Source organism: Amblyomma maculatum, chromosome 3 (assembly GCF_055883805.1).
Source record: "Amblyomma maculatum isolate TAMU_Amacu chromosome 3, ASM5588380v1, whole genome shotgun sequence".
Lineage (NCBI taxonomy): Eukaryota > Metazoa > Arthropoda > Arachnida > Ixodida > Ixodidae > Amblyomma > Amblyomma maculatum.
The window spans coordinates 161923587-161942196 of record NC_139346.1 but is presented as its reverse complement, the minus strand read 5'-3'; the positions used below and the strand labels follow the sequence as shown (position 1 = coordinate 161942196).

At 45.4% G+C, this 18610-nt stretch overlaps 1 protein-coding gene across 4 annotated transcripts in view; it reads right to left on the bottom strand.

Moving 5' to 3' along the window:
* Window positions 1-18610, bottom strand: part of MED15 (mediator complex subunit 15) — a 126921-nt gene that overhangs the window by 8350 nt on the left and 99961 nt on the right. For 3 of the 4 annotated variants that reach the window (XM_084598453.1, XM_084598456.1, XM_084598455.1), the window contains 8 exons: window positions 17611-17693; window positions 14630-14772; window positions 13744-13881; window positions 13352-13415; window positions 8842-8908; window positions 4430-4623; window positions 3672-3844; window positions 972-1070 (listed from right to left, as the gene is read on the bottom strand). In XM_084598453.1, the coding sequence (XP_084454579.1) occupies window positions 972-1070; window positions 3672-3844; window positions 4430-4623; window positions 8842-8908; window positions 13352-13415; window positions 13744-13881; window positions 14630-14772; window positions 17611-17693 (961 nt within the window). The remainder of the gene's footprint in view (window positions 1-971; window positions 1071-3671; window positions 3845-4429; window positions 4624-8841; window positions 8909-13351; window positions 13416-13743; window positions 13882-14629; window positions 14773-17610; window positions 17694-18610) is intronic. The other variant, XM_084598454.1, reaches the window with a different exon arrangement.

Genomic DNA, 18610 nt, shown 5'->3' with positions numbered 1-18610 from the left:
TTCCAAGTGCTGCTAAGCTGCCCTTTAATGTAGATGGGGGCATAAGAGGGAAATAGTCTGGCATAACTTAGTGAAGATTGTGCCGTGCTTGCTGGCTGACCGGTTGAGTTTTTAGCGTGGTTGTGACGTTGTGGGTTGCCAGAAATCTCTCCTGAAGACAAGTTGCAGAGTGCCTTGGAAACCCGGACTTGCCAAGGACTTCTTCAGGCTGTTTGAGCTCAAGAGAAGCTGAGACGGACGACCCCGGCTAGCAGCAACATCCCGATCCCTCCGGACAGCGGATGCAGTCCCCTGCCCTTCGGGATCTCCCTCCCCCGGCGGGGCAGTCTGTTACGTTTCTCCCCCGAGAAGTGGGACAGCTGACGCGGCCACCGCATAGCAACAGGCAGGACCGCGAGCGGATCGGCCATTTCGGCGCCGTTCATCGGCCGCGCAACGCTTCCTCCCGCCGACAAGTCTCAGCGTGTTCCTGCCACGCGCCAAATGTGTGTGCGTGCGTGTGTGTGCAAAAGCTGGCCAAGCCTGGAGATCGAGGGAAAGTGCGTCGCCCTCTCCTGTCTGCAGGAGGTGGAGGAGATGAGGTCGGAACACCTGCGATTGAGTCATTCGTCGTGAACCAACATGTTTGGCTCTCCCTTTCCTGTGAGGGTTTACCCTTTCCCTGTGAACTGGAAAAACTATAAAAAGCAGCGGCCAACTCCGCTGAGAGAGAGACTACTTTGACGCGCCGTTGGCACGACGCTAGACACCAGCTGTGTGAGAGTGTCTGTAATCTCTCCGGGTCAGCTTCTCTGCCCGTATCTTCCCGATGTTGTAGTAAAGGTTGTTTCGTTAAAAGACGCCTCGTCTTTGCTGGCACCTTTGATGCCGTCCGCCGTCCACGGAGCCGCCAGGCCAACGCTACCGAGGGGCCGCGCGCCGCGGCGGTACGCAACCCCGGCACTCGCGACCCCAAACGTAACACCACTCACCGTACTGATCTCTGCTGGCATTGCACTGAGGAGGTCGGCTCGGGTAATTTTCTGGCACGGCCACGGTTATGGGAGGAACACAAGGTAGGTTTTTGTCATCTGTAGCAAAAGAGGCAAGAAGAAAAGATGACAATGAGACCTACAGTGACGATAAAAACTGTGACAGGATGTGCGTTTACTTATTGTTTTACCTGCAGTGTAACGAAATCACATATTCAACCATTCCACGCCACCGCTGGTTTGCGAAACTGGGTCACTCTTTGGCTAGCGCTTGTAACCAAAACAAACAAAATGCGGCGAAAACAGGCCAAACAGCATACTCATCCCCGTATGAATAGAATGCTCACGCACTTCTGCATTTTGTCCGCTTCCTTATTTTACGCTACAGCTAATAAACCCATTTCACAAGGACACTAACGACAATTCACTGCACTGTGCCTCTACTTTAAAAACTTGGTGCATTCACCACACAATAATAGAATTGTTTTTTTTTTTCACCCTTCAAGAAGGCATTTTCACATAAATCTTCATGTTTCTCATAAGCTAAAAATAGTTACTAACGTCCTTTGTGACACTGCTGCACTACTTTGTGACATTGTACTAAACCAAAATGATTCAACAAAAAATAACCCTTTTCTTGCATTTCACAACGGAAAGATGCTTTCAGAAAGATATGGTAAACCCTCGCTAATTTAACCCTTTCGCTGTCATGAACATACTGGTACCAGTACCGGTACAGTATACAGTCGAACCCGGATATATCGAACTCGAAGGGGATCGCAAAATAGTTTGATATATCGATAATTCGATATACAGAAATCGGCTTGGGACGGCACTTACGATGCGAAAAAACGATACCGTATTTCTCGCTTAATCAACTCACTCGCATAATGAACCAACCCTCCACTTCAGCAACCGAGAATTTGGAAAAAAAAAAAGTGTTAAGGCCAGCTCGCTCACATGCAAGTGATTAAGCGATCTCAGCGACGAAGCGACAGAGCAAAAAATTTCTAACTTGGAACTGCGTACCTCTGCCCTTCGAGCCACCGCGACAGCTCAAAACAAGGTTGCTGTGTCACCGCAGCAGAAATCACCAGCGTTTTCGCTTGCATGTCGCACTCCGTTTCGGTCATCTCATCCACAGCTCATTTCTTGGCAGCGTGCCAAGATGCTGCGTATCTTTTGATAGCTCCTGCAGTGGCGGGGAGCAAACTTGGCAGACTGCCCATGATGGCTTGATTGCACAAGCCTGGTTCGATTTATCCCACCGCGCTTGGGGCGGGCGTAGTCCACTGCCACAAAATCATTGGAAAGCGTGATACAGTAGCGAAAATTGCTAAAAACCGGTGTCATGATCGCAGCCGACCGCGTGCTTTCGTTGATTCATACATGCAAAGATAAACAAACTACTCCCGCAAAAAAAAAAAAAAAAAAAAAAACAAAACAAAAAAACACGCTTCGTAACGCCATATCTTACGCTACATCGAGCTTACAGCACAACAATAAAAATAGACGACTCTCGCAAAAAAAAAAAGGGGGGGATAGATCTGCCGCTTTTTGACTTCCGCAGGCGCCATAGCCACGTCAGCCGCCGCGCGCAGAGGGTTCGCAACACACGCTGGAGAAAACGTCCCATGTTCTGTCTGAAAACAGGCTGAGCTGGCTTGGCGCATGCGTAGCACGTGCTACTGCGAACGAAGGCAGGGAAAGAGGAAGGAGAGAGATAGCTCAGCAAACGAAAGGGCACACCCTTGCACTTCGCTCTGTCGCGTTTTTCCCCTCTCGTTCCCACTGGTTCTCTCTGGTTCATTCACGCACATGGCTTGCAAACGTCACGTGCTGGCGCGCGGGAAACGACAACCGCAAATGCGAGCGCCTTTAGGGAATGGGCTGCCCTAGCCGAACTGTCCCCTCTCATTACTTCCGCGCGTGGCTTGAAAACGTCAAGCGGCAAATGGCCAAGGGTGATGCGATCGTCTTTGGGAAAGGCACATTTTCCAGTGCGTGGTGCGGAGTTCGAAATATCGAACGACCGATGAAATTTAGTTCAATATATAATGCGGCTTTCCTATACTTTTGCATGGGATTTTCAAGGGGATATTACGCGAGTTCGATATAACCAAAATTCGATATATCCCAGTTCAATATATGCGGGTTCGACTGTATTCTTTTTGTGCGTGTGCGGATGTCCACCACAAAAATCCAGACAACCAGACGCTTTTAGAATAGAACAAAATCAGTTGACTAAATGGTGCCGTATTAAATTCATCAGTGCCTACTCTGTACTAGCACTACTTCCGTTACCAGTGAGAAATTTAAGCCATCTCTTAGTACCCTTTGTAACGTTCCATGTTTGTTAACTGCAATGTTAGCATCACATGTCAGGCAAAGCACAGACCACTCTATTACTAATATCCTAAAATAGAAAACAAAAATGGGAGAACGAACGTTTATGTTCACTGTTTATTTGTGAGGCAAACAGAAGTATACAATGACCTGAGGCCATGCCAGATGATCACACTAAAACATAAGCTACCCCTCCCTCTAAGCAGCACCCCAGCGAGGCGAGTGAAAACAGCCTGTAGTCAAAAGCGGCCCTACAGCAAAGAGCGCGATGTGACTGGCATTGGAAATACAAAGCTGGAGCTAGTTTCAGAAGCCCCTGTTGAGAGAGAAAGAGAGAGGGGGTCCACCACCCACCCAGCTGGCATATGAGGTGCACGGTGCGAGAGCCCAGGTGTTGGCTCGGGTCCAGCTGCACCTTGAAGCGCTGGTCTAAGTGGGCGATCTCACCCTGCAGCAGGTCAGGAATCTCCACCACTTCGTCGGGCAAGCGTCGGCGCTTGGCTGGCATCGCCGGTGGACTGCTAGCCCTGCACGCAAAGCACAGGGCACACTCGACACAGCTCTCACTTGAAAAAGCAACTCTGCATTGGTCTTTGGCAAAAACCAGGCAAGTGCAATATGGCGACATTTTGAGAAATGCCTCTGGTACAAAAAAAATCTGTCAAATTTGCATAATAAAATTTTTTGCTTTTTATTTTCCTAGAATGGTGATTCGCCAGTGGACAGCTATATCTAAATTTCAAGGGCCGTGATGGCCAAAAGTCAGATCGGCAGCCCAAGTATGCCCTAACCACCCACAAATCAGGCTTTCTTTTTTTTTTTTTTTTTTTCTTTACATTCAACCACCCAGGACTCCCATCTTCATGCAACATTCTCCAACTAATAATTCTGGTTTCTAAGATGATGTGCTCACATCCCACAATGCGGTTAATATAGAAACAGCCCTGAATGCATTTTCAAAAGGCTGTCCAAATGACTTAGCATATGTTCACCATAACACTCCAGACTTCCTTGGTGTTTATCAAAACTTCCAAGACTGTGACAGCTCAAGTTGCACAAGTAATCAAAAAGCAACCCATCGCGGCGACTGTGCAGTCGAAGGGGCCGCTCACCTCCTGGGCGAAGGTCCCAGCAAAGTGGTAATGGCGGGGCCGAAGACGCGGCTCAGTGTGTGGTTGAACATAGGTGACTTGATGTGGCTGGCTACTGCATCTAGCAAAGGCTGGCATATGTTCTGCTCTTGCAGGCGTCCTCCGCCAACCGGGGCTACGCCTGTCAAACCAGGACCAGCCACAAAGCCTTCCGCCTGTCGGGGCAAAGCAGGAAGGATTCTTACATCTGCCATATGACCCAATGTTCTCCACAAAAGCATAGATAAGCTTGTAGTCACTCACAGGTGTCACGGAAGAACAAAGCTACTAAAGCACCCAAAATCAGGCAGAGTAAGTAGCTTGTGCCTAACACCAAATTCCGAATCTCGTGGTCTTTTAAAGGGGGCAGTTGAAGTAGCAATATGCAGTACAGTTAAAGCTAGATGTGACGAAATATGTTTTGCTGCAATTTCCAATGTAACGAAATTTCGTTGCTGGGTCGAACAAAACATTGAAAAAATTGTACCGTGGGTACGTGTTTAAACTTTTCAGCGGATCGCATACTGAACTATGCATTGAACGCATATGTGAAAGTCGCAATGCATATGTGGAAGTCGTCGTCACTATCTGACTGGCAGATATATTAAGGTGATTGCCATGGCGAGAAAGCCCCCTACAGAAACATCTGGACTAGTGTGGGCAAGGCTGGCACAAGCATCGACACGAAACCTACCAGGCCAGCCCACAGCCCAACTGGTGCAATATCAGCACCCTATCCAATAGTGCGCTGCTTGTAGACATATAAATGCTACCTTGTGCTGTGCCCCAAACGACTCTGCTTGTAGTGTGTAGTGGCACGGACAGAATATTTGTACATGTTAAGGGAGGTAGAGGGGGTGGTGGTATTCAGAGTGCAGCAAAGGCCTATTGAGCACAGCTGACCTCCAGCATGTGCCTGAGCAAGCAATGGTCACATTGTCTGCCATACCAACCAGTCTAACTGCTTAAGACATATTCATACAGTCAAATCTCGATATACCGAATCCCGTGCGACCGCAAAGTATCATCCGTTATTTTGAAATATCGTTGTAATGAAAAATCTGTGATTATAAGCCAGTAGTAAAACCTACGTATGCAAATGACGTGTCTTGGCGGTGGGCACGTGTGTAGACAAGCTAATCCTCAAATGAAAATGTTGCACTAACTCCAAAGCTGATTTATTTGAAGAAATCAATCATTTTCTTCTGCCCCGTGCAGCAAGCACGACCGTGCACTACACTACACCACTACAGCACATACACCTTCCACTTTGCGGAACACCTCGTCGCATGCGTGATTGCACCGAGCGATGAAAGTACAGACTTTGTCCATGTGCAAAAAATAAGCAATAAAAACATAAGAGTTCAATATGACCTCATCTTCAATGCTCCCTGAAGTTTGAAAATCTTGTCTCGGTCTTTCAAAATGATTGCGGCAGTCGATGGGACAATGCTACCTGTCTGTAGAGGCCGAATCACTTTTTCCCTGCGTCGATTCCTTGCAGTAAAAGCGGCTGCGTTCATATCTTCTGGGCACTTCACTGACTAATATTATCGCTCTCGCACAAACGTCGCAATAAGTTAATCCGCGGCATAAAAAAAAAAAATCTTCCAGCACGCTCGAACGCACAAACTACCGACCCGCGTACAACACGCAAGAAAAAAACGCAGGCGGCTAGGCCTGCTGGCTACTGCGTAATAAACCATAGCTTCGTGGTGGCGCTAGGAGCTGGTACTAGATGTGCTGATGATGATAGCTACAGCCCCCCCCCCCCCCCCTTCCGGATCATAAACACAGAAACGGCGGTTTCTGTTTCACGCAAGAGTTGTAAGCTGCGGCGCTGTTAATTTTAGCTGAATTCGTAATACTGATGTCCCAAAATTATCGAGAAGAAATAAAATATGTTCGTTATTCTGAAATATACGCTATTTTGAAATTCGTAATTCTGAAATATTTTTACATTGAAAACATAGCAAATCTGCCAGGGATTATTAAAAAAATTTTTAATTTGAAAAATTCGTTAATGTGGTGTTTGTAGTAACGAGATTTCACTGTAGTAAGGGTGTCCTCCGCTGCTTTTGTAAAGAAAATGTCAGCGAAGAGGGCACTCTCAGAGTTTCCAGATAACCTTTCTCAGCTGGCTGTAGTGCACCATCATTTCAGAAAAACTTTCCACATTCAATGCTAAGGATGTGAAATAAGAAAGGGAAGAAAAAGCATCCAAGCCCCAGGGGATCTTTCTCATATCATGGTGCCAGGTAGTTATCGGAGCCATTGGCTCTTGCGGCCTCCCCATTCCCTCCCCTCTTTATGGCCTCAGTTCCTTGCTCCCAGTCCTCATCCAAATTGAGGTGTTCTAAGTTTTCTAAAACAAAAATAAATGTGAAGAACTGCAGAAAAATAACCAGGTGCAGTCCTAGCGTCAAGGCCATCAAAGAGCCTAAGCAAAAAGGCGTGGTCAGCTTCACCAGCGTCGTCTAATTACAGATAAACAGACGAAGTGCTGCCCAGAATATGTATCCAATGACTCATGCCAGTCTGCTGTGACACCACAGCATCAGTCTCAATTTCAAGAGAGGGGCTGAAAGTATGGCAACAGAGAAGGGAGCACGAGGAGGAAATAGAAAGAGGAGGGCGCAGCAGGGTTAGCCGAGAGTACAGAGAGAAAATGGGGAAGAGGATAGGGAAAGAGTGTCACAATTGGCCGTGCCCTCTCAGCATATTCAGCATGCCATTGCATACAGGTCAAACACCGCGACAGCTGCATTCGTGTTTTGCATTACAGAACACTGTAAATGACAGCATATTTTTTCATACCCTATACACATGCAAACTCCATCTTGTCGAAATTAACCAAGCCATGGACAAATTCTTGCCAGCTAACAAGCTTCATTCCATAGAATAGCAGACACCTTTGACAAGACCAGATGGTGTGTGTGAATTAACAAAGGTCAAGTTAATGAGGTTTTACTGTGCTACCGTTCAACCTCATTATAATGAAGTAGTACGGATGTGAAAATTTGTTCGCCATACACGATAGTCACTTTAAAGATACGTGGCCAAATTCTTGCAATTAAGTCTGCTAATAAAACGAAACAAAATATGCACTAATATGAACAGAAAGGTGCAAAAACAAACAATTATTTAATTACATGCTTGGTATAAACAAAATCTCGCCTTTCATTCAGTGTTGGTGAGCAAAAATGAATACTCAAGTAGGGATGCTGCCTCTGCGCACAAACACATTTGTTAAAAAAAATGGCGCAGTCGTAGCCACATCACTGTTAAGAGCTCGCCCTTCTCTTTCTGGATCTCAGTCATTGTCGTAACTTCCATCATCTGCAGGAATCAACTAATTGATGATTTGTTGGTCGGTCAGTTTGGGTGTCATCAGCAGTGACGAAGTCCTAAAACATAACATTGGAAACGCAAGCTAACGGGGTGACAAGGCTAACACGCTTCCTATCATTCTTCACGGTGCCTTTGAAGTGGATGTCTTCAATCACACTTCAGCATTCTGCTTGCATTCAAGATTGTTGACATACTAGGTACAACAACAAAGTCCGTACCAATGTGCACTTTTTGCACCCGCTCTCGACCATCCTAAATGACTTTCATTGAAAGCAAAACTGCTTCACGCTTCTGCATTGCCATTTTGCGTGACGGAGCCAATGGACTCGTGGAGTGCAGCGCACACGCACGAGTCGGTCAGAGTGACATAGGCACAGCAGGGGCTCATCACATGACGAAGCAATGGTGATCGCATGCCAGTCACATGCTTGTCAGACGTTGCATGGCCGAACTCGAGCGGCGGCAGTCCAGTCGAGATCACCACGCACGGGAGGGTGATCTTGGAGGCTGCGGGCCGTTGGTGCTAATTTTTGTTGCTGCCGCTAGACGGTGTGACAACCGAACGCGCAAGCGATTTAAACACACTTCTGTGGCGGACGATTCAAACAATCGAGAAATTGCATTTCTTGGAAGTTTTTTCCGGCTCCTTTACAAATTTTTTTCCATTTCAATGCAAAAAAAACTGCTTCATTATAACAAATCGAGCGTTAAATTTAAAAAAAAAAATTATGTTTCATTATACAGAAAGAATTCCCAAAGAAATAAAGCCCAGACCGAGCAAACTTTGATCTAAGTTCATTATATCTGATAATTCGCTATATCCGTGTCTGTTGTAGCGAGGTTCGACTATATGGAACAACATAGGACACTGTAAAATATTTGAGAAAGACCATGGACAACCCACACTTTAGATTTGGCCTCTCTCACCACAATTCGCCTGTCTGATGTCATTCACAAGAGCGGCAGCAGTTATGATTTAGAATGCACGATAATGCTGACACACAAAGAGAAGTGGTGCAGAGATAACGGTTGCCCAGACTTACTGATTTCACTTTCAGTTCCAGTCTCTCCAGGACTTGTTCGCACTTCAAAAGAGTTTCCATTGGACATCTGGGCGACAAAAACAGTCAGTTGAAAGCAATTCGCTTATCTCCGTGGAGAGCCATTCATGGGCAAGCAGCGACCATCACAAGCACCGAGACAGTAGAAATAAGAAATAAACACCAATATTCAAAAACAGCTTAGCCTCAACTAAGACAAAAATGTAGCATTCAACATGACAGCCTGAATGACAAATAGTCCCTAGCAAGTGACTTCAACGTCAGGATGTTAAGCAGTCCAAATGCCTCATCTATATGCTGAAACTGGCTTTAAAAAGCGCTTACAGTGTTGTTTCAGAACTCGTGCTAAAAGTTTCTAAAAAATATTCCCATGCCTTGAGAAGTGTACATGCTGTTTGATTCAGCTAGCAAAAGCGTGTCAGGTGAATTTCTCTAAATAAAGTAAAACATGTGTCAAGCATCCCTTTCCCCATTACCAACAGTGCATTTCATTCAAACCCACGACAGAACAAACAGTTAGGCTGGTTTAGCGCGATGCTATTGGGGAAGCAGCAGTAACAGATAGTTATACCGTGGCAACAGTAATAGCCACACAGAATTTATAAATGGTCTAGAAACTGCCTATGAACTGTCTATGGCCTGTCTGTCAACTGCCTGCAGACTCTCCTCGAGCTGTCTTGCTTTCATGAAAAGTCCGTAGACTGTATATTCAAATCTTTGCAATGGCCGCTACTTCAGGGGCACATGTCACAGAAAGAAGGAAAAAAAACCACTTTATGATCTGGACCTTCTTTAAATTACAAGAAAGACAAGCACCTTTTCTGATGTCTGGGTTGCAATCTCAGTGCTGTGTAAGCTGTGGCATGATCACCGAATTCTACGTACAAATTTTCCACATTCGGGTAATAATTCGAACCTGCACTGAGGATGCATGCGTCACACATGGTCTCCCCATGTTCTCTACCATGGGATGCAGACGACAGTGTTCAAATCTGCATTTTAATGTGCTGCTCTTCAAAGAATCGTTGACTTGAGCAAAGCAAGAACGAAAATAAAAATAGCACTAATTAAGCCAGATGGGTACAAGAGGCAAATATGGACACATCCGTGAAGGGTGCGTAACATTGCCAGAAACAACTTACGCACAGGGCACAAGACACAGATGTGCAATATACTGTGCGCAACCAAAACATTCCATAAAAAAAAAAGGTGCACTCATAAAGATGTACAAGGCAATAAAGACGGATCATCACATTAAAAAACTGATAACGAGAGCCCTACAAAGAACACCTTATAACTTACACACACACCCACACGAACAAAGCTGAACAGCAAGGCAACGACGTGGCAAGAAAAGATTGCCACAAAACATAATGTCATGAAGCATGCATCATCAGCATTCACAAAGCATGCTTTGTCAATGTACTTCATCAAATCATCACCTCCCCATGCAAACCAACACCACCACTGTAAAAACCAAACAGCATGCATTTGGATACGTACGATAGACTCCCGTTAAGACGAGCTCTGTTAATGTAAGTTTCCGGATAAGTTGAACAATGTAAGGTGAGGACACTAGTTTGGTGTCCCAAAGAGTAAATGCGAAAAAAAAAAAAATATATTAACTTAAGATGAACCCTGTGTGGGTTAATCGGTTAAGATGGATTTTCACGGCCGACCAAACCTTACGTGCACAGCTCTGCTTGAGAGTCTGCACAGCACTTTTGAGGAAACAAAAAAAAAAAATGGCAACAAAAATGAGTTTTTCATTCGCACGATGACGCACCATGGAGCTGGCCAGCAAAGTCAGAACCGGACAACAATGACAGAAAGAAAAAAGCTCAGCGCAACTGCTGAAGAGAACAAATACTGAAAAGAAAGAACACGGCCAATGCTGTTTCCTAACAGGGACCACGTGACTGCACTGTCACTGCCAATCAACTCCGACTTGCGTCTCATGCCGTTGCGCCACCTCATGGCGAAAATCGCTTAGTTTTGTTTCTGTGCATGCTCTGTACGCCGTGTTGAGATTACGGTCAGTTGGCTAACCACTTGGAAAAAACTGCTTGTGCTTGTGAAGAGGCTGACATATAATATTGATCGAAGCTCCCGTTGGCAGGCTTTCGAAGACTGAAATACCTTACAAGTTCGGCATCGAAAAAAGTACATATATATTGTTACAGCTAGTATTAAAGAGTGCAGGTAAGTGGTGTGTTGGTAGATAGCAAGTTTGCGATGCAGCTGATGCTTGCCTCGGTACTTTAGTGCAGTTTTTCTAACAGTGTGAGGGCACTGAAAGATTTCTAGGAAAGTTGAGCGAGATGTCTGCTTTTCTGGCAGCCACCTGATTTTAAGACAAGCACAAAAGAAGACAACAGACTGGGCGACAGTCCAGAGTGCACGACCATGGAAAGGGCAGAATGCCACCAATAGTGCAATAAGTGCTTAAGAACTGCAGTTACTTTTTCCCTACAAGGCCATTTCATGCGTTTGTTCTCATTTAAGGGAACTATTTGGACACACTCTGCGTGCCCACACAACTTTTTTAGAAACACTCCTGGTAAGACAAACAATATTCATAGTCTCTTGAAGTTCATCTTAAAAGGAGTCTACTGTATTCTAGTAACGCATCACACTCAAGGCTGCCCGTACAGCCAGTGTACACACTATGAGTGCTGCTCGTGCGGTCAAAACCTGAACGCCGAAACAGATTCTTTGAGATATGTTAGCTGAACGTCAACGTTAAACACGGCACACAGTTATCATTAGGACGACGTTCGGCTTCCCAAGAACAGGTAAGGAGTGAAATTCTCCAGACCCGATAAGTTCTACTCACATTGATCTGCTTGTTAATGGACAAAAAGAAGAGACAGTAAAAGAGAAAATAAGAACACAATGCAATGCCACTCAATCTCTTGCTTAGCAGCTAACCAGGCAGCCGGTCAATGCTACAGCAGAAGCCAATCTAACAAAGCAAAATGAAATAAGACATGCGATCCTCCAAGGAAAGAATGAAGCTTCTTTTGGATAGCTTTAACAGCTATGGTTGTAAAGAAGGGGCCGTGAAGGCAGCGAGTAGAATAAAATGTCATTATTTATCCTGCCTTCCCCATAAACCCATTGATTCACACAAGAGAGAGGCACGAATGATTGAACATCAAAAGTGCTGCTAATGCTACGTTAAGTACTGCGGGACCGCCTCTCACAGTCAAGGGGCAGCATCAGGAAGAGCCATGTCACGGCCTCTCCTAATTTTTCTTTCCTCCACGGGCATTATGAACAAGGTGACAGAAATCGATTGAGCAACTGACTCTAGAACCCAAATGTATTCAGAATGCCTACAGCAAAACGGGAGTTAAATTCAATTCAGCTGCCAAAATACACAATTTGAAATACTCAACAAATGCAGTGCTTTGCCCGACACTTCCAAAGCATAGTTACGAGGCTTGCATTTGGCACAGCAATCATGACAGCAAAGAGTAGGCCAAAAATGAAAAAGTGCACATCGAAAGCCAGCAGCAAAAACTGAAAAGAGTGCGAAGCAGCAACACTGACAAAGAGTGCTTGCGTGATACAGGAATGTCTGCCTTAATTCCAATAGAATGTGAACTGTAAGTGAAGCAGAGTACACAATAGCAGCGCTCATCGGTGGCGCAATACATACCATCTGGAGTAGAAACCACCTCGAAGCCAGCAACCGGACAACAAATGACGTGAAGCCAGGATGTTGTGCGGGCAAAGAGCAGCGAATAGAAGCACTGAAATTTTAACTGAAGCTTTCTATTTAAGCTAGGGCAAGTATGCTGCAAAAGTAAAGTTGCACAGCCATCTATTTGGTTGGCTCTCTCCTTCACATACACGTGGAAATGGCTGGAATTTGAGAGTCAACCACTGCTCTAGTGTCTTATAGTATGTATGTATATTAACTATGAATAAGTTGATTTGGTGCCAAAACTGTCAGCTTCTCATTCTTGCAGAAAAAAAAAAAAAAAAAAAAGCTGCACTACATATTTGTGTTCTACACTTTGTTTCGCTTTGTTATACGGGCAGTTTTACGACATTCAGAACACAGCTCGCCCTTCATACACAAAGTTTCAGTGATGCGATCATCCAGTAAGGCAGTGCACAACTGCCGTTTAATTTATGCTGGTCCCTCGTGTGACAGTTCGTTTTATAAAAAAAAAAAAAAAATTGAGAGAAGTTTGTCTTTTCCCTGTGCTGACAACTGGCCCCACTGTTTCAAAAAACTAACCCGCTTACGCCCTACATCGATGCTAAGGAACTGCGACTGCAGGCAACATTTAGCATCAGGCAATTTGCCCTCTACTTAAAGAGCAGGCACGAGCTTCATGCTGGGTGCAAAAAGCAGCAAAGATGGTGACGAGCACGAAGAGACACAGCGGGGCAGGCAAGATGCAAAGATAGGCTCAAGTGCAACACAGACAAATTACAAAAGATGTGGGATGCCAACTTGCAAGCCCAAAGTTCTCACCTCTTGTTGGGATCTGACAGGATGTCAAGGAGATTGTTCATCTTGCTCAGCTCCTTCTTACGGTCTGCCGAAAGAGAGATGACACGCAATAATGTTAGCAACAATGTTTACGCGTGTACAGGCAGAGGAATTACATCTGCGACTACTTGAAAAGCAATAGTGATGAAACAATCTCAACACATTCAGCCCAGGCATCGAGAATATAGTTCATAAGCATTAGCCATGCCTCCATTAAACTTACTAATCCTTAGCTAACTGGTAAGGTGAGTATAAACCCATACAGGTGATGCAGCATTCTCAGAAAATTTCAGGGGATGTTCTGACACCGAAAACCAGGTTAGGTTCCCTTTTCGCAGTAGGAATCATGGTGAAACGGTGAAAAAAACTCATACCTTCATCCTTGTCGATGCGTGCAATCATCCTCCGCAGTGGGTCTATGTACTTGGACAACTGCTTCAACTTTTCCAGATAGACCTGATCGTCCGTCTGGGTGCGGGCTGCAGGACTAGGCGTGGCCCCTCCAACATTGCCTGCAGATATTTCCACTCATTTAGACACTCCATCATTAACACAGGCCTCTACAAGTCAAGTCTTCTTGGCAAGAGCTTAAAGTGTTCATAAACAATAACAAAAAGATCAAAAAAAAGTGACAAAAAAAAAAAAAAAAAAGGCTTCTACAGCTACAGAATGACAAGCAGCAAGATGACAGGACGGCACTGTCATCTCTTTTTTGCATACAGCTTTTACAGTCAAACCCGAATATAATGAACCCGGATAAAGCAAATTATGCTATATAGTGAACGCTCGAAGTTCTTCTGACATTAAGCATGTGAAATGTATTTTTTACAATGAACTAAACATTGAATATAGTGAACTCTGAGCGCGCACGATTAGCCACCAAACGCCCGCCAATGAACTTCTGGGCAGTCTAAGGGTAGCCTCTAGGCTGCCGCGCTGCCTGCCAGTATACTTCCATGAAACTTTGTTGTTGTTGCGACTGTAGGAAAAACGAGAAAAAGCTGTTTGAACAAGCCAAGTGCCCAGCTTTGCCGTGTCACGAGAGAGTGATGAAATGACACGGCTCTTTGCGTTTGACAATTTGCTAATTTTTAGCCTGTTCAGCAACCTTTACTCGTTCACTGCACCTTGTCATACACTGGTGCAATCACAAATGGTGATGCCTTAGAGTACTACCGCACTGTGAAAACACAGAGATAGCTCGGTGCCAGGTGCTAGTTCCACACCCAAGGGCTACTGTGGTGTAGTGTGGTGCTTCACCTGGTGTGCTCAGGGTGCTCCCAGGGGAGGGCGCCCCCACTGTGCCAGGCGTGCGGCCCATGAAGCTGCCCGCGGGTGAAGGCACCACCTGCGATGACGAGGGGCTGGGAGCATAGCCTCCAGCCGGAGACTGCACCATCTGACTGCAATGACAGAAAGAAGAAGACTCCACGGTGAAACCACAGTGAAAGGAAGAAATACTTTGAGAAAGATGGGGAAAAGGTTTAGACGAACACAAGGGAGATGGAGAACTCAAGACGTGCATAGCTCTCCTCCTCCTCGTAGCACAAATTGACGAAGGCACACCACTATCGTGTGCATGCCCGCATTGTATAACGTAAAACGCCATTTTTTTCTAGATGAATCAAAATTGAATCAAAATATGCAAAATCGCCTTTCAACATGTAAAAAAGCATAACCCCACAGATTAGGTTCATTGGTTTATAAAGTTACCAAAGTTACTCGGGCTACGAGGGACGCTGTAGTAAAGGGGCTCTGGGAATTTCAATCGCAGGGGGTTATTTACGTGCATTTATGTTGTACAGTACATGGGTGCCTTGTTTTGAGCATCTATCAACATGTGGCCGCCACAGCCGAGATCAAACCAGAGTCCTTGGGTTCAGCAGTCAGATGCCCTAACCTATGAGACACCGCAGCAGGGCTCAGATTAGTGAGGAAAACACAGTATTGACAGTAAGTGAAAGCTAGGCAAAGCCGAGTCATTCTGACGGACTAGCTTGGCTCTTTGTTGAATGTTGCCATTTGAGCCAGTGGCAATAAGCAAATGCTCGACCTTTTCATCACGGAAGCCTACAAAGAGCACGCAATGGGACTGAAAATGGAACATGAGCACCATCCGCCGCCACCCGCGGGAGGGTATGGTTGCATTCATGATTCATGGAGGCTCTTGTTTCACTTGCATTTTTTATTTATCCAGCAAGTTCCATCTCACAGTCTTTGCTATCGACGTTGACCATGGAAACTGACTGTTATTGCTTCGTGCGGCGCGTGCATTCGTTTGCAGAACGAGCTGTGTCCACAGTACACCGTGAACTGGCATGGACATGACGAAAGCATGATTGGCCGAGATATTCTAACCGGAGGGCTATAGTGGTCACAGCATAGCATGACCTGCTTCTGCGGAGCACCACTGCATACGCGGTGACCACCTTGAGCGAGTTACATGCTTCTCGGCGGCTGCGCCCACCATATCTAATCATGCAAGCACGTGTGCATGGGCAGAGCACGGAAGCCAATCACAGCAGCAGGTCACACTATGCTATAGCTCCCTATTATCGGCATATAAACGAAACATAGGGAGTGGCGAAGTTCGTGATTTGTAAAGCTGTTTTGTCACAAAAAAGTAATTTTTTTTTTTTCATGTTCGCAGATTTTTCGTGCTGTTCGATTATTCAGACCATTTCCCGGGTCTCGCCCAGTCCAAAAAAACGGTTGGCGATTTTAAATGTACCTTGTATAAGGCTGTTCTTGACTGAACCAGTGGTTTGTCCATGCTGTAACTTGAAATGAGGTAAATTTTGGCATCATATAATGCTCCAGTGGCTTCATTTGATCAAAATTATTAGAAATCCACATCATCTGATGCTATGAAGAGCCCAAACAAACAGCCTACGCAGCAATGGTCCTGGTGGCGCAATCACACTTGCTCTGGGTAATTGACTTGACTACCATAGAAGGAGTGATAGTCCACCCAGAGGAGGAAGCGACATGGACCGGAACCATTGCTGCATATGCTGCGCATTTTTCTGACAGTTTTGACCCAATCATGCAAGTACATTTCATAACAAAAAAAAAGGGGGGGGGGGGGGGGGACCATCAGCCATGTGCCAAATTACAACATGGATAAACCAGTTTCTTAAGGTACATTTAGCGATTCATAGCCCAAGATAGCTACAGGTTTGGACGGGTGTGCACTAAATTGTAAAGGAGACCCCATACAGTTTAATACAGTAATAATCTGTTAATGCTATACTAATGTAAGCTATCATTGTGGCTTGTGCATATTTCAGACAATTTTCTAATTGTCCTCAAACAAGAGTGCACGATGGGTACACAGCTTTGTTGAAATGTGGTGTGGGAGCTTTAAAACATTCACAACAATAAATGATCTAAGGTAGTTTGTGGCCATTTCAATGCAACGGAGTAACTAAAGCAGTATTTTTAGTCCCTTAATAACATGAGGGCAGATACAGCAGAATCTGGGTGATCCCTCGGCTGTTGAAACCGAAACTGAGACAGGTGAGAAAAGAAATTCGATTATATATTATTCACCAGTCGTAGGCGAATGTGGCGTGGTGATCCGTGTACAGTAATGTCCTAAGCATCATTATAAATGATAAAACATGAACCTAAAAATGAGGTGTCTATAGGCCTTTAAGAACTTCCACTGTGGCACTCAACAAAACTGCAGATAACGTTCAGCGATCCGATAACTTCACTGAGAGCAGGTGCTTGGGGAGGCTCGTCGGTGTCATTGTCGCTGTCATCGTGTATGTTCGCAACAGTAGTAACCTCTGCAAGAGTAGCCTGTCCGCTCACCCCTGTCAAAGTTCAGATACTCGGCGAAGCCGACTGCGTTGGATTCACCATCCTGTGCACAGAGTGCATTGATGCTCATGATTCTACTGTATCACGTCGCCATTTAGCCATCCCCATACAGCCTTTTCTTGCAGCAGGTAGTAGTTGCGCTCAAAAACGTATCAGCCATGAATTTCAAGATAAATCTGCACTTGGTCACCAGCTTTGTCTCAGGTAGTACATCAGACTTTTATTGCATCAAATTTCATTGCAAACACAAAGCTTTTAATACATACTGAGTGACTTTAAAGATCAGATTAATTTCCTGTGACATCAAATCTAATAGGATATAATCATAGAAAATTGGCATGAAACTTTGTAGCATCTTTTTTTTTTTTTTACGCGTACAAGGGAAGTCAATCGACGAGGAACTCGGGCCTTACCTGGGCACACTGTTTGGCAGAGATGGCCCTCCCACCGGTGATGGAACGGCACCCTGATTGCTGCCAGGACCCTGGCTGGAGACCTGAGGATTGCCAAGTGAAGGAATCACCCAACTTCACCTCTCTCACAAATTATCCCCAGAGAAAAAAAGGAAAAGTGTTTACAGGGCCCTCCCCTTTGAACGAGGTCAAAGCACTGATAAGAAGTTGTAGGTCTTGAAAACAATGAGGGACAAACTGTATGCACCGATACGGGCGGAAAGGCTGCCCAAACTTCCAGACAGTGCCCCAGGAGTCTTTTTTAGCACGGACGGACCTTGCATTACAGACTCTTGCTAGCTTCAAAAATCTGTTGTAACTTTGCTCAAAGCATGGTGCAGGCTGATGGCCCTTCATCACAGCACTTGCTGGAACGTTGAGTTGCTGCACATTGATGAGCAAAATTTAGCTCTAGTCCCAGTTTCAAATCACCTTTGCCGTCGTGAGACACGCTGACATGGCATCCAAACGTTTTTCAAAATGCGAAACGTTCGCCCTTACTCAGCCCTGCCGCGGTGGCTCAGTGGTTAATGGGCTCCTGAAATGCTACTTGCGGTAATATTCCATGGCAAAAGATCCATAGAGGTGGTCCTTATGAGCATTTGAGTCAAATCTGAAAGCTTTGCGCAGAGTGCATAATTTACAAATAATTTTAGAAAGTGCTCCTGGCGACTGCTCGCTACTGATTGAAGCGACACACATCCGTGTGTACCGCACACAGACCTCCCATGTGACCGCACACAGTCCTCCCACAGACCTCCCATGTGGTTTGCTTGGCATACCTGCTCATTGAACACTCTCAAGTTACCAAGGAGGCACATGGCATGATAAGGCGTCATCGCGACTTGTTTACTTTGTTTTTCTTGCATGCTGGTGTGGGCCGATTTGAGGAGAGGAGCATCATTTTCGATCGCACACATATTCGGTGCTCATAACGTTAACTTGAAATTTTTTGCTTGCG